At 36.9% G+C, this 14,019-nt stretch overlaps 1 protein-coding gene across 2 annotated transcripts in view; it reads left to right on the top strand.

The window, feature by feature from the left end:
- The first annotated feature begins 241 nt into the window (after positions 1–241).
- LOC100012594 (sodium-dependent phosphate transport protein 2B-like) overlaps positions 242–14,019 on the top strand; it is a 70,829-nt gene continuing 57,051 nt past the window's right edge. The window contains exons 1-2 of one of the 2 annotated variants that reach the window (XM_007496610.3): positions 242–949; positions 13,011–13,142. In XM_007496610.3, coding sequence (XP_007496672.1) covers positions 943–949; positions 13,011–13,142 — 139 coding nt within the window. In that variant the 5' untranslated portion in view covers positions 242–942. The remainder of the gene's footprint in view (positions 950–13,010; positions 13,143–14,019) is intronic. The other variant, XM_056802484.1, reaches the window with a different exon arrangement.

Consider the following 14,019-nt stretch of genomic DNA (forward strand, 5'->3'; position numbering starts at 1 on the left):
GGGCTTTTTAGGGGTACATAATGATGAAAATCACCTGCTCAACACTGTGAACGTCACAGCCTCCCCTTGTATAGGATTGAACAGAGGGATGGAGGAGAATCTTGCAAAATATTATTATAAAATCTGTACTTATACACAGAGAGGGCATTTTTGCCCCCTGAAAGCAGCTTGTGTGGCCAGAATTCCCTTTCTTTAACTTCCTCTCTCCCTCCCCCCCTTCCCGCTGTCTGCTGTTTTCTCAAAACAAACAAAAAAGCACTTTTTCTCTGCCAGCATCTTAGTCTCCTGTTTGTTCAGTAGAGTGACTTATGGGGGTGCAATCTCCCCCAAATTTCCACTCCACACAGGAGGAATCAGTACTGAGGAAAAAATGTGACCATTCAGTCTCTACTTAAAGAGCTAGAGCTTACAAGCAAAGTCCTTGGTTTGCCTTAACTAAAGAAAAGATTGTGAAGGGGGCAGCACAGTTCCATCTTTCCTAGAATATTCAGCCATCTAAGGGACTTGACTATAGCAACTTATACCACTAACATCAACAAGCTTCCTCCCATCCCCTCCCAGTCACACTTACTGGCTCCATCACTGAACTCTTAGTTCCTGAAAGGAAGAAAATTCTGCTTTGAAGCACTGATGTAGAGTTGGAGAATCCCTCATCCTCATAACCCTTGAGTTCATCTTCTTGCTGTTCGACAGAAACCCAAAGCATCCTAGTCTACTCTGAGACTGACTCAGCCACCTGGATAACTGAGAGTTTATTTCAGTTTAAATGTTGGGACCAGGCAGAAGCAGGATATATTTAGTGTCTGAAGATTCCAAAACAGTTGGATTCTGCAGGAGTCTGTTGGATTTGGTGAATGAGTCTCCTCTGAATGTCTGCCTGGAAAAGAGTGTCGCCTGGTTTGATGCCAACATCCTTCGCCAACAATATCTTTTGTTCTGAAGATGCCAGGTGCACGTATCAGATGTTTACTTGTTTATCAATGGCATGTCGCAAGCAATTGATAAGTTTGAGTAGAGTTTGGTTTTGAAAAGGGATGGGGACTGTGTGGGATGAGTTTTAGTGTGTAATTTTAAAAGGAGTATTTGGCTTGTCACCCCAATTTTCAAGACCCCTGAGCATGACTATTTCTCATACTAAAACTGCCCCACCTCCCCACCCCATCAAATTGTTAGTTTTCCTGACTTTTTTTCAAAAAGTTTGTGAAGAGTTTGTCCATACACTGGGAAGAATGCCAACTATGAGATAGGCTGAAGGAAGAAGGAACTGTGAGTTTCAGTTGTGCTGTTACTGTCCTAGGCTGAAAATATCATTAGTCTCAGGTTTTTTGATCATGGGGGACATTAGGGGTAAGTAATGTTGAAAATCACGTGCTTAAGTCTACTAAAGTTATAGTCAACTCCCCTCCCTTACCCCTCCCAACTCCATACAGGATTGCACAGAGGGAAGGAGGAGAATCTTGTGTCAGGATTATTATAAAACAAGGGAGAGAGGACATTTTTGCCCTGAGCCAGCCACTTGTGTAGGCAGAATCCCTTTTCCTTCCCTTCCTCTACCCCTTCCCTGAAGTCTGCTGTTTTCTCTAAACAAAGTCACTTTTTCTCTGTCAGCATCTTATCAAGTCTACATTGTGCTCATTACAGAGATTTCTGAGGGTGCAAGCTTCTGCAAAATTCCAATCCACACAGGAGAGGGCCCATCCAAGATTCTAGAGTGATAGAAGTGCCTCAATTTACCATATGGGCAATTTTGAAGCCTTCTAAAAAACTCTGCAAGGAAAGGAGGAGATAGGGGCTGGTAGATGCAAGAGAAAAAGAAAAGAGATCTGAGCCAACATTTCTAATGGGAAGACCATTCATTTTGCATGAGTATAAGCAGGAAATCTTTGCAGGTGGGAGGTATGTGCTTTTTTTTTTCTTTCAGCTTGTGTGAATGAAGAACAGAGAAAAACAGCTACAAATAAAGAGGTGCAGTGCTTGTGTGAGGTATGACTTTAAGAGAAAAAGATAAGTCCTAGCGAGAGACAAGTCCAGAGAAGGGGATTTCTAATTGGGAAGTTTGAGATGACAGTAGTAATGATAAGGCTAAGTGGAGGAATAGAGTAAAGTTGAGGTTCCAGACCAAAAAGGGGAAATCCCTCAGTGTCCAGTGCCAGGTAGAAAGATTCAGCAAGTATGATTAGTTGATCTGAGCTGGGGTCCTGTCAGAGACCTGTGTATGGTCATGCTGAAGGGCAGTTTTCTGGGGGGTGGGGGGGGAAGGGGGAATGGAAGAAGTTCTCCCAGTTTCCTGTATAGGTACAAGACAGGTTAAAGCTGCACCTGAATTGGTTATCAAAGTTGTGATCCAGAAAAGAGTATTGATCTGAGCTGAGACAGCAGTGGAGGATGTCAATAATTGCTGGATCTGAGCTAATTGGCAAGGTGGAGGTGCCACACATTGAAGTCCTTGGGCTAAACACAGGACCTCTTTGTTCTAAGGAGCTTAGGAAGATTAGCAGTAGGAGACATCCTGGACTAGTCTTGAGACTCTTGACTAAACTTCTGAGTTGGGACAGAATTAGGGAAGTAAGACACTAAAACTCTGAAAGAGAATAATAAAAATTCTTTTTATTTTTGACAAATGGCAAGAGAAGAGCAAGAGATACAGATTGTGGGTAGTAGGACAAGTTGTACTATGGCTAGGCCAAAATTTCAGGGAGAAAACTGAGGAAAGATGGACAGGATAATACCACTAAGAGAGAGAACTGAATTAGTAATTGAATACACAAGTAAATTCCTGGGAGAGAAATGGAAAGTCCCTTAGAAGAAGAGAGAGAGGATGATCAAGAATGTTCCCCTCCACACCAGAGCACTCCAGTTCCTCATGAGAATGTGGTTCTGGGCATAAGAACTGATGTGCCTCAGAATCAGAACCTGAATCAGGTTTATGAAGTCAAAGAGGAGAAGAATGAAGCCTCCACTGATTTTTTAAAAATTCTGGCCTACATGTAACTGCTGGCTGACCCCTTTCCAGATAGTAGTAGAAAGCTCCAGAAAATGTAAGATTGGTTAAATAATACATTAAAGGAGCTCTTTCAGAAAACTCAGACTGAGGAGGGACAGATCCCTATGAAGGAGGGATGCAGCAGTAAGTTTGGAAAGGCTCCAGATGCTCTATGTGATGATGACTATGGAAAAAGAGACCACTTGAAAGAAAATTGTTCAAACCAACAGACAGGACATTCTCTCACTGAGACCGAAAACTCAAACATGTTGAAGGATGAGGCATCTTGTTAGAGAAAGATGACCTAGTTCTGATATCTGCTTACAATTTGGACCCTGCAAAGGCTCTGTGGGGAACTGGGAAAGAAAATGATGAAGAACAAAAGGAAATAGAGAGAGAAGTAAAAGATCAGACTAAAGTGAGGAAGAATTTGCAGGAGTCTCCCCTGCTTGGGGAAGTGAACTTATCTATAAATGAGCCCTCACAAATCTTAGATGAAAAAGGAAGAAATTAATACACTATAATCGAGTAAAGCAAAGAGACTCTAATGGATAGAGGCTGCCCTCCAGAGGTCTGGTCAGCCCCACACTGTGATTTATGTGCATTCCACTAGGCTTTGAAGATGCTAGAAGAGAGAGGCCTGCTTTCTAGCAAAGGGAAAGCATTACTTTATGTGGAGTTACTAAATCAAGTACTAAAGAACTTACTGAGGCCAGAGCAACTGGCAGGAGTCAACCAAGCCAGTGACCAGAATTTTACTTGATCATCTTGTGCCCAGATATGGACTCATCAAGAATATAAATTCTGAGGATGAGATTCATTTTACACGTAAGATGGTGAAAGGATTAGCAAGAACTTTAGATATTGACTGGGATTTGCATGTCCCATGCTACCCTCCTTCCTTGGGGATGGTGGAGAGAATGAATTAAAAGCACAAAAAATTGTTTACCTAGTTGATGATGGAAATTCATTTACCATGGACCAAATGTCTTCCTTTGGCCTTACTGAAGATAAGGACAAAGCCTGGAGAGACAATAGGCTGTCCTCCTATCCTGCTGAAGCCTGAAGGCACAACTGTGAGAGGACTGCTGAACAAGATTGTAAAGCCTTCTATTCAGAGGATCACTGATGGAGCATGCTTTTCATTAAATTCTAGTCACTAGGAGAGCACTACCACCCTCACCTCCACCTGTAGAAATTCTCTTATCAAACTGGAACAGAAAGAACAGAGCCCAGATGGAGAGGATCTCCAAAGATGAATACCAAAGTGTCCAATTATGCTTAATCCATGTTATTAGTTGTTGTTGTTGTTGCATATAGGGGAAAATGAGGTAGGTGAGAATTACACAACTCTGAAATTAAACAAGGGAGGTTTGTGTGGGATTCCATTCAATGTGTAATTCTCAGAGTATCATTTGGCTTGTAACTCCAATTTTGAAGACCCGAGTATACTATTTTGTAGACTAAAACAGCCCCACCCACAGAATTCATCCCACAGAATTTTTATTTTTCCTGACCTATTTTCAAAAAAGTTTGGAAGGAGTTTATCTGTACCCTGAGAAGAATGCCAACAATGAGATAGGCTGAAGAAAGAAGGAAAAGTGAGTTTCAATTGTATCTTTACTGTGCTAGGCTGAAAATTTGATGCTAGTCACAGGTTTTTTGATAATAGGAGACTTTTGGGGTACATAATGTTGAAAATCACTTGCTCAAGACTATAAACATCATGGTCTCCCTTGCCCCCCCCCTAACCTTGTACAGGATTAGACGGAGGGAAGGAGGAGAATTTTGTGTCAGGATTATTATAAAAGTCTGTGATTGTACATACAAGGAGATAGTACATTTTTGCCCTGAGCCAGCCACTTGAGTGGGTAGAATCCCTTTTCCTTCCCTTCCTGTCCCCTCCCTATCCTTCTATTCTGTCTGCTGTTTTCTCCAAACAAAACCTCTTTTTCTCTGCCAACAACTTATCAAGATTCCTGCCTGCTTCATTAGAGTGATATTTGGGGTGTTTTCTCTCCCCAAAATTCTGGTGCACATAAAACCCATTAGAGGAGGGAAAGTTGACAATTGCTGAACTGTTCACTTAGAGAGATGGTCTGGATAATTAAATGAGACATCTACAATGAAGAATCAATTAAAGAAATTCAGGATGGCAATGACTAAGACCAGGATTAGTGATTTCATTATGAAGTTGGGTCTGGGAGGGTGGAAGAAAGACTCAGGATTGGGAAAGTAAAGTAGCAGTTTGAAAAATTATTCCATGATGGGATATGCTGTAGATAAGAAAACATATACATTCATATATAAATCTATTTTAAATGTGCTTGAGAAATAATATATTTTTTCTTTGCTTATGTTATTGTTGTGTATCTTTACTTGCTGGCTTCCATATTGGTGTAAAATCCCACCTATGTGGATTTTTTGGATAATTATTTATCCGTTTAACTTGGATTGTTAGTTTTACTATATATAATTTTACTAAGTAGCTACCAATAATTGACTCAATGTCTTCTTTGTAGTGCATTTACTCTTTTCATTTTTGATAGTAGTAATCTTTTTTTTAAATCAAATTAACAAATGTTTTATTCATTTTTATCTTTGTTATTTGCACAAAACTAGCTCCTAGTTTTTATATTAGTTCAAGTACTCAGTCATTTTGCTGATGCCTGTGAGGAGAGAATTCAACTCTCTTTGTTTATTTTTAATGTATTCAATTCAGCACTCTTTAATCAATCAAGAAAAGAGAATTCACAAATCACCTACAAGAAAGTGCTTGTGAGCACTGACCCCCTCCCCTCCTTGGGCAATGCTAGGCCAATTGGGAGGCTGTGATTGGTTCCTATGAAATGGGAGAGATAGGAAGTGACATGGAAAAAGTACTATAAAATGTGAGACCAAGGACAAGATTCACTCTTTCCTTCCTTAGTTCCTTGGGGTTGAAATATGTGAAATGTTTTGTCAAAGTTCAACCACTCTGTACAGGTTAACTATAAGTGTGACTTCTTCTTTCTTTCCATCCAAAGTATTTTCTGCCTCTCATGTTCTTGCATACTTTTTCATATTTGGGCATATGTTATATCCCCATTAGATTACAACCTGGGAGGGCAAGGAGTATATCTTAATTATCTTTATGTCCCCCTAGTTTCTCGAACAGTGGCTCATAAAAATGTCCTTTTTGAGTAAACGAATGAATGAATGATCATCTTTCATGGTTACTGAAGGCGAATAGCAACAGGACTTTTGCTAAGAGAGTGTTTCTTAGGGACAATAGTCAAAGGCAGAAAAGTGGAAAAGAGGGAGTAGGGCTACTGGGTGAAAGTCCCATTTCAGCTTGAAGTCAAAAAGTCAGTGAGATTAGGCAGGTCCTATAAATCTCAATGGGATAGGAACTGAGATCATGGAACCAAAGTCCTCATTAATAATATTTGAGGGCTACAAAAATTTTTTACAAAACAAAACTCATTTTTATCATGAAACCCAATATTCAGAAGTAATCCATAATGTCCTTCTGAGAGCTCTAAGTACTTTGGATGGTCATTCTCTCAGGACTTCTTTGCCTAGAGGTTGTTGCTACTATTTTCTACATCACTTAGAAAGCCAACAGTTTAGATAAAGAGCCTTGGCATTCTTATGGCTCACTCTCTTTTCACTCCAGACCACAGTGTCTTTGGTGCCAAATCTTCTCCACAAATGTAGATGTATTATTATTTGAGGGGGTCAAATTTTGGGACTATTTCAAGAAAATAGCATACTTCTTAAAATGTACCTTCTGGGGCCAGCTGGGTAGCTCAGTGGATTGAGAGCCAGATCTAGAGATGGGAGGTCCTGGGTTCAAATATGGCCTCAGACACTTCTTAGCTTTGTGACCCTGGAAAAGTCACTTAATGCTCATTGCCTAGCCCTTACTGCTCTTCTGCCTTGGACCCAATACATAGTAATGATTCTGAGAAGGAAGGTAATGATTTTTAAGAAAATGTAGGTTTTTAAAAAAATGTAGCACAAAAGCTGATGACCCCAGGTTGCCTTCTTGTGGCTAGAAAAAGATGCAATTCTTATTCAAAATCCCAGATTAACTATGTGTGTGTGTACACATGTGTGAGCACACTACACACATGAGCATGTGATAATTAAAACAATATTTCTTAAAGTGCTTAACACAAAGTATGGCACACAGTAGGTATTTAATAAGTGCTTCTCTTCCCCTTTGTTTCTTTTTGGAGTTACCATTTAAATTTTTTAAAAAATCCTACAATATGTAACATAATAATATATATGATTTGTAATAAACATGTAATAAATTATAATTAATAGGCTTCTTCAAGAGAAACAAATTCTCACATTAGTCATGTTCAAAATCTATGTCCTGGGACAGCTAGGTGGCTCACTGGATAGAAATCCAGGTCTGGAGATGGGATATCCTGGGTTCAACTATGGCCTCAGACACTTCCTAACTGTGTACCCTGGGCAAGTCATTCAACTTCAATTGCCATTCCCTTTCTATTTCTCTCCTTAGAACCAGTACATAGAAATGATTCTAAGATGGAAGATAGGGGTTTAAAAAAGAAAGCATTCCTTTTTTTCCTCCTTCCTCCCACCCTTCCCCAAGAAAGCAGTTAATAGGATATAGGATAATGTCACAGACAAAATCCACCCTTGCCCGAGACTCCAGGATATACCGACTGGTGGCGAACAATCAGTCAAAATAAATAACAAACGGAAGACAGCTTAACCAAAACGGCCATGGGATTGCTTTGCATCTCAGCTGCTCTGACATTCCCAGGCTTGGGATTTATTTTTATATCCATTTTCTTGGCATGTAGGTATACAAAATCAAAGAGAGATAATTGGAAAAGTGATACATTAATTTTTAACAAATCACTTGATTAACATTCTATATTTTTGTATTGTGATTACAGACAGAATAAAGGTTTCACACAAGATAAATTATTTCATCACAGATGTCTTAATTTTCTCATTACCCTGTTAGAAGTTTTGAATTTACAAAAAATCAAGGAAAATTACATATGGCTTTTAATAAAATGGAATAATTAATCAGCAGTTCTTAGAAGACAATTCAATAATTATACCATAGGAGCTGAGGGGTCTGGGAACACAATTCAAATTTAGACTGGTGGCTTCTAGGGAGTTCCTGAGTCACTGAGGCATACTGAAGTTTGATGTACTTGTACTTATTGCTTCGGCCTCTATGATTGATTTGTGTGCTGGCTTCATGAGAAAGTTTTGGGATTGGCCCAAAAAAACTTGGCTGCGGTTTTGCTGGGAATTATGTACCTAAGTAAAAGTTAACCCATGATAGTCTTTTTGGGATTGGGTTTGAGGATCTTTTGGTAATGTTTTGGAGAATTAGGGTACAGGTGTTTTGCTCTTGCATTATTCCTTTTGAGACTAGGGGGAATAATAATCATGTCAATTCATAGGTAAGGGGCATTGATGAAAGAGGTCATTCAAGGGGGATAGAGTGGGCAGTCACATCTTGCCAAGGATCACTCTGTGGTCTCCCCAGCTACCACGCATGACTCTGTCAAGGTGTCGTGGACTGATGGCCCCCAGCAGGCTTATCTATATTTTCATATAGTATGTATTTCCCTGTTCACCATGTTGTGAAACAGAACACATATTGTTTACACTAGAGAAACATTCATTAAAGAAATAAAGTGAAGAATGGTATGTTTCAATCTTCATTAGGACTCTGTTCCTTCTAGGACTATGCATAGACTTTTACTCATGGGTCAATTAGAGTTCTCCTGGATCCTTGCCTTGTTGATAAGTTAATTCATTCACAGTTGATCATCACATGTATCATTACTGTGTTCAATGTTCCCTTGATTCTGTTCACTTCACTTTAAATCATTTCATATCAATCTTTCTATGTTTTTTTGTCATCATCTTGTTTATCATTTCTTATGGCACAATAGTATTCCATTATAACCACATACCACAACTTATTCTGCCATTCCCCAGCTGATGGATATCTCTTTAGTTTCTAGTTCTCTGCTACCACAAAAAGAATTTCTATAAATATTTAAGAACATATGGCTTCATTTCCTTTTTCCTTCTTCACCTCCTGAAATAAACTTATAGTGGTATTATTTGGTCAAAAGATATACAGAGTTTTATAATGCTTTGCGTATAATTCCAGATTGTTTTCCAAAATGATTGGATTGCTTCACAGTTCCACCAAAAATGTATGTGACCTTCTTTTTTCAACATCCCCTCCAACATTTGTCATTTTGCCCTTTTATGATTTTGTCCAGTCTGATAGGTGTAAGATGATGTCTCAGAGCTGTTTTGATTTGCATTTGCCTAATCAAGAATGATTTAGAGCATTTTCATGTCTCTCTCTATTTCTCTCTCTCTCTCTCTCTCTGTATATATATATATATATATATATATATGCATTTGCACATATATTTGATTTCTTTATCCAAAAATAGTCTGTTAATGTTTTGACCAATCAATAATGGTTGAATTACTCATGTACTTCTATATTTCACTAAGTTCTCTATATATTTTAGATATGAGAAAATCCATTTAAATTTTTTCTCAACTTATTGCTTTCTTTCTAATCTTGACTATATTAATTTTATTTGTATAAACCTTTTCATTTTAATGCATTCAAAATTAGCCATTTCAACACTTCAATAATGCTATCAATCATTTATTCAGTAATATTTCCTTGTTCTTCTAATTTGTTTATAACATCTCCCTTTAGACCTAGATCATGTATCCATTCTGATCTTATCTTGGTGAATGAAGGAAGATATTGATCAAAATCTAGGTCCTGTAACATTGATTTCTAGTTCTCCCAACAATTTTTACCAAATAGTAAATTCTTATTCCAAAAACTTAGAACTTTACCATTGTGAAACACAAGGTTACTATAATCTTTTACAACATTCCGATGTATATCTATTCTATTACACTGACCTTCTCTTCTAATTTTTAGCCAATACCAGATAGTTTTCATAATTACTGCTTTAGAATATAGTTTCAAATCTAGTATTTCTAAACCTCCTTCCTCAACATTTTTTTTTTCACCATTTCCTTTGATATTTTGCTAGAAACTTATTGCCCAAGATCCTTGGTCAGCTTTTCAGCTGATGCCAAAATACTACAGTATTTATTTCTTCTGTTAAGGTATAGAGAAAAGAGCTTTTTTTTTCCCACCCGCCATACATACTCTTAAGAAAATCAACTTACCCCAAGCATTGACAATATTTTCAGTCATTTGACATGATTTTTAAGAAAAAAATTACTTTGCTATGGAACAAAGCACTTACTACTCTTCCATTTGAGAATGGCCAGTCAGGAGTACTACTGACCTTCCTAACCCCATTTTGAAAGTCAGTCAATATATTCCCATTCCCATTTTGTTCTTTGTACCCATTTGCTGTCATGACCATATATGACACTAGATTGTTAGAGACTTTATTATCTGTACATATTTTATAGTAGGTTTAACTGAACCTTTTAGATTTAAATTTCAGAGACATTTACAGAGTTGAATGTATTTTATAAATATTTTTGCATAGGTGTGATAGTACTCTGGTCCTACTGGTAGGGCTTTTAAACTAAGAGGGCCTCAGAAGATCTGTGCTATTTTTACACCTTAAATGTTACTGTCAGACATTCCAGATAAGTTTTCATTTTATGTTCCATCTGGTTCTTAATGTTTTCCCTTTCATAGTTTCCTCATTAGATTGCTGGTATGCTGTATTATTGTTCAGTTGATCAGTGATACTCTGTGTGATTAAGACTGCTGGAAGAATAAAGTACAATGCACAGTGAAAACAAAAAAAAAATGTTCCAGGGCCTCTGATTCTTTAGTATAGAAGTTGCTAAGTCTTGTGTTATACTGACTGTGGTTCCATGATATTTGAATTGTTTCTTTTTGGCTGCTTGAAATATTTTTGCCTTGAACTGAAGGTTTTGGAATTTGGCTATAATATTCCTGGAGTTATTCTTTTGGGATCTCTTTGAGGAGGTAACCAGTGGATTCTTTCAATGACTATTTTGTCCTCTAGTACTAGAATATCAGGGCAGTTTTCCTTGATTATTTCTTAAAAGATAATGCCTAAGCTCTTTTTTAAAATTATTACTTTAAGGAAGCCCAGTAATTCTTAAATAATCTCTCCTGAATTTATTTTGCAGGTCAGTTGTTTTTCCCGTAACATTTCACATTTGCTTTTCTTTTTTTCATTCATTTAATTTAGTTTCATTATTTCTTCATATCTTGTGGAGTCATTAGCATCCATTTGTGTAATTCTAGTTTTTAAAGCATTGTTTTTCTGATTGAGCTTTTGTATCTCCTTTTCCATCTGGACAATTCTACTTGGTATACAATTCTTTTCCTCTGTGAGTTTTGTACCCCTTTTCCCAATGGGCCAATTCTGTCTTTCAAGAAGCCTTTCTTTTCAGTGCATTTAAAAAAAAAAAAACAACTTTTCCCATTTGTTCTGCTTTTTAGGAAATTCCTCTCATCTTTGGAGTTCTGTGGCTCTTCTACCAATAGGCCCATTCTGGTTTTTAAGATATTCATTTCTTCAATATTTTTTGTGCCTCCTTTACCGGGCTATTGGCTCTTTTTTCATGATTTATATATATCACTCTCATTTTATTTTCTAAAAATTTCTTCTGCCTCTCATATTTGATTTGTGAAATCCTTTGTGAGCTTTTCCATTAATTCTTGTTGGGATTGAGAGTAATTAATATTTTTCTTGGAGACTTTGGATGTAGCAAGATTGATGTCATTGTGTTCTTAGTTTCAATGTACCATCACCAAAATAACTATGTGGTTTCTTTTGTTATGTGCTCAACTTCCTGCCTTTTCCTTTTCTTTTAGTTTAAGAAACTGTTTAAGTTGGGGTTTTTCTCAGTGCTGAAAGGAGCACTTTTCTAAGCTTTATGTTCTTTCTGTAGCTATCTTCAGAGCTGGCACTGGGAATCTCTCTGCTTTAAGTTCTTCCAAGCTGGAATGATGTTAAGGACAGGTGTGTTTAATACTATCCCCACCTATTCTCTGGTCTGTGAGTAACTCTAAGCACTCTTACTCCAACTTGGAACTGTTACCAGAGTCTCCTGCTCCCTCTTGGCTACAAGTACAGATATGTGTTGGTAATCCTCCTCATACTGTTACTGTGCTTCAAGACTGAGTTATGGTTTTCCATGTGGGCAATACAACAAGAGTGTTGCATTCAAAGATAGCAAAGGGACCCCTGTAATCTCCTTCCAAGTAGTTGTATGACTCCGTGTTTGAGAGTTCCAGAAGACTTATTTGATATTCTTGCTGTTTTTTTTTCCAAATCAATATTGATATTTTTTCGAGTTCAAAAAATATTTTTTTTGTAGTTTAATTGGACTTGCATTGAATAAGTAGATTGGTTAGGTAGAATTGTCATTTTAATTATATTCACTTGGCTATCCCATGAACAATGAATATTTGTCCAATTATTTAAATTTGACTTTATTTGTATGAAACGTGTTTTATAATTGTGTTCATATGCTTTCTGGATTTGCTTTGGAACATATTTTATTCTATTTATTGCTTATTTCAATGGATTATCTCTTAGTATGCCATTGAAAGATATCATTAGTGATATTTTATATCCTGTAGGTTGCTAAAGTCAATTAATTTTTTAGTTGAACCTCTAGGATTCTCATATATATATATATATATATATATAATTATCATTATCATAGCATCTTCAAAAAGAAATAGTTTTGTTATCTCTTTGCCCATTTGGATATTTTGATTTCTTTTTCTTGTTATTACTATTCCTGGCATTTCTAGTATGAAATGAAATAAAATTGGTGATAATGGGCATCCTTGTTTTACTCTCTGTCTTATGGGGAAGTCTTCCAGATACAAATATTGTTTGCTACTGGTTCAAAATGTATACTTATTAATCTAAAGAAAAATCAATTTATACCTATGCTTTTAAGTGTTTTATTAGGAATGAGTGCTATTTTTCATAAAAGTTTTTTGCATCTATTGTTTTTGCAGAGATTACATCCAAAAAGAAAATAATTCTTTTTATCTATGAAGTCATCATAAAAGGGATTTTATTTCTGCTATTTGTCTTCTTTTTTGCCTGCTCCTTGGATATTCTCAGCAGTGCCTTCCAGCTGATTGCAGGTATGAAAAACAATTTCAGGAAGGGTCAAAGGTTTGTGGGTGGCTTTTTTTTTGTTTGTTTTCAAATTTATTTTGATTCAGCTCATAGTCAATCAATAAACAATCTCAATCTAATTAGTCTTCCAGTTTTAAACTATACTCTCAGGAGTCTCACTTTTTCATCCACTCAAGAGATATTTTGACTTGGATGATTCTTGACTCATATTTTTCACCATTTTCTCCCCCCCCCCCCGACCTAGGATCCAAACCACCTTACTTCAACTCTAGTCTCTGGAAATGAGATAGTTTAGGGATTATATTTCATATCTTGTTCTCTCTCTTTTCTTTCTCTCTCTTTTTAGTCTCATTGTCTCTGTCTCTCCATATCTACCTATCTATCACTCTCTGTCTCTATCTCTCTGGCTTATCTATCTTGATACAGATATATTGCTAACACATTAAAGTATTGTGGTGAGAATGTGCATTTTGATCCCTCTACTGATGTCTAAGCATAATCTCTCTTTTTATATAGATTGAATCTAGGAAATGTGCAATTGTGTATGTTTTGTGTTCTGTTGGCAACAGGAGTGACTTTTTATAAGAAAAAGGAAACGCTGGATTTATTCCAAAAAATGTAAACATGAGAATTGGATTCATTTTGTCCAAATAGGTGTGCCTTTTGGGCTTTCCTATTCCCACCATTCTTTATATTATTTCCATAGAGATCCTGGAATAGGTCAGTGTGTGTGTGTGTGTGTGTGTGTGTGTGTGTGTGTGTGTGTGTGTGTGTGTGTATTCTCTAACCTAGTCTAGCATCTTTTCTATCTTGTTGATTTTAATTAGTCTCATGGTTTTATGGTCAATTGTTTTTTATTCCAACTACTGGGATAATTGACTT

The sequence above is a fragment of the Monodelphis domestica genome, chromosome 6, assembly GCF_027887165.1.
Source record: "Monodelphis domestica isolate mMonDom1 chromosome 6, mMonDom1.pri, whole genome shotgun sequence".
In the NCBI taxonomy this organism is placed as follows: domain Eukaryota; kingdom Metazoa; phylum Chordata; class Mammalia; order Didelphimorphia; family Didelphidae; genus Monodelphis; species Monodelphis domestica.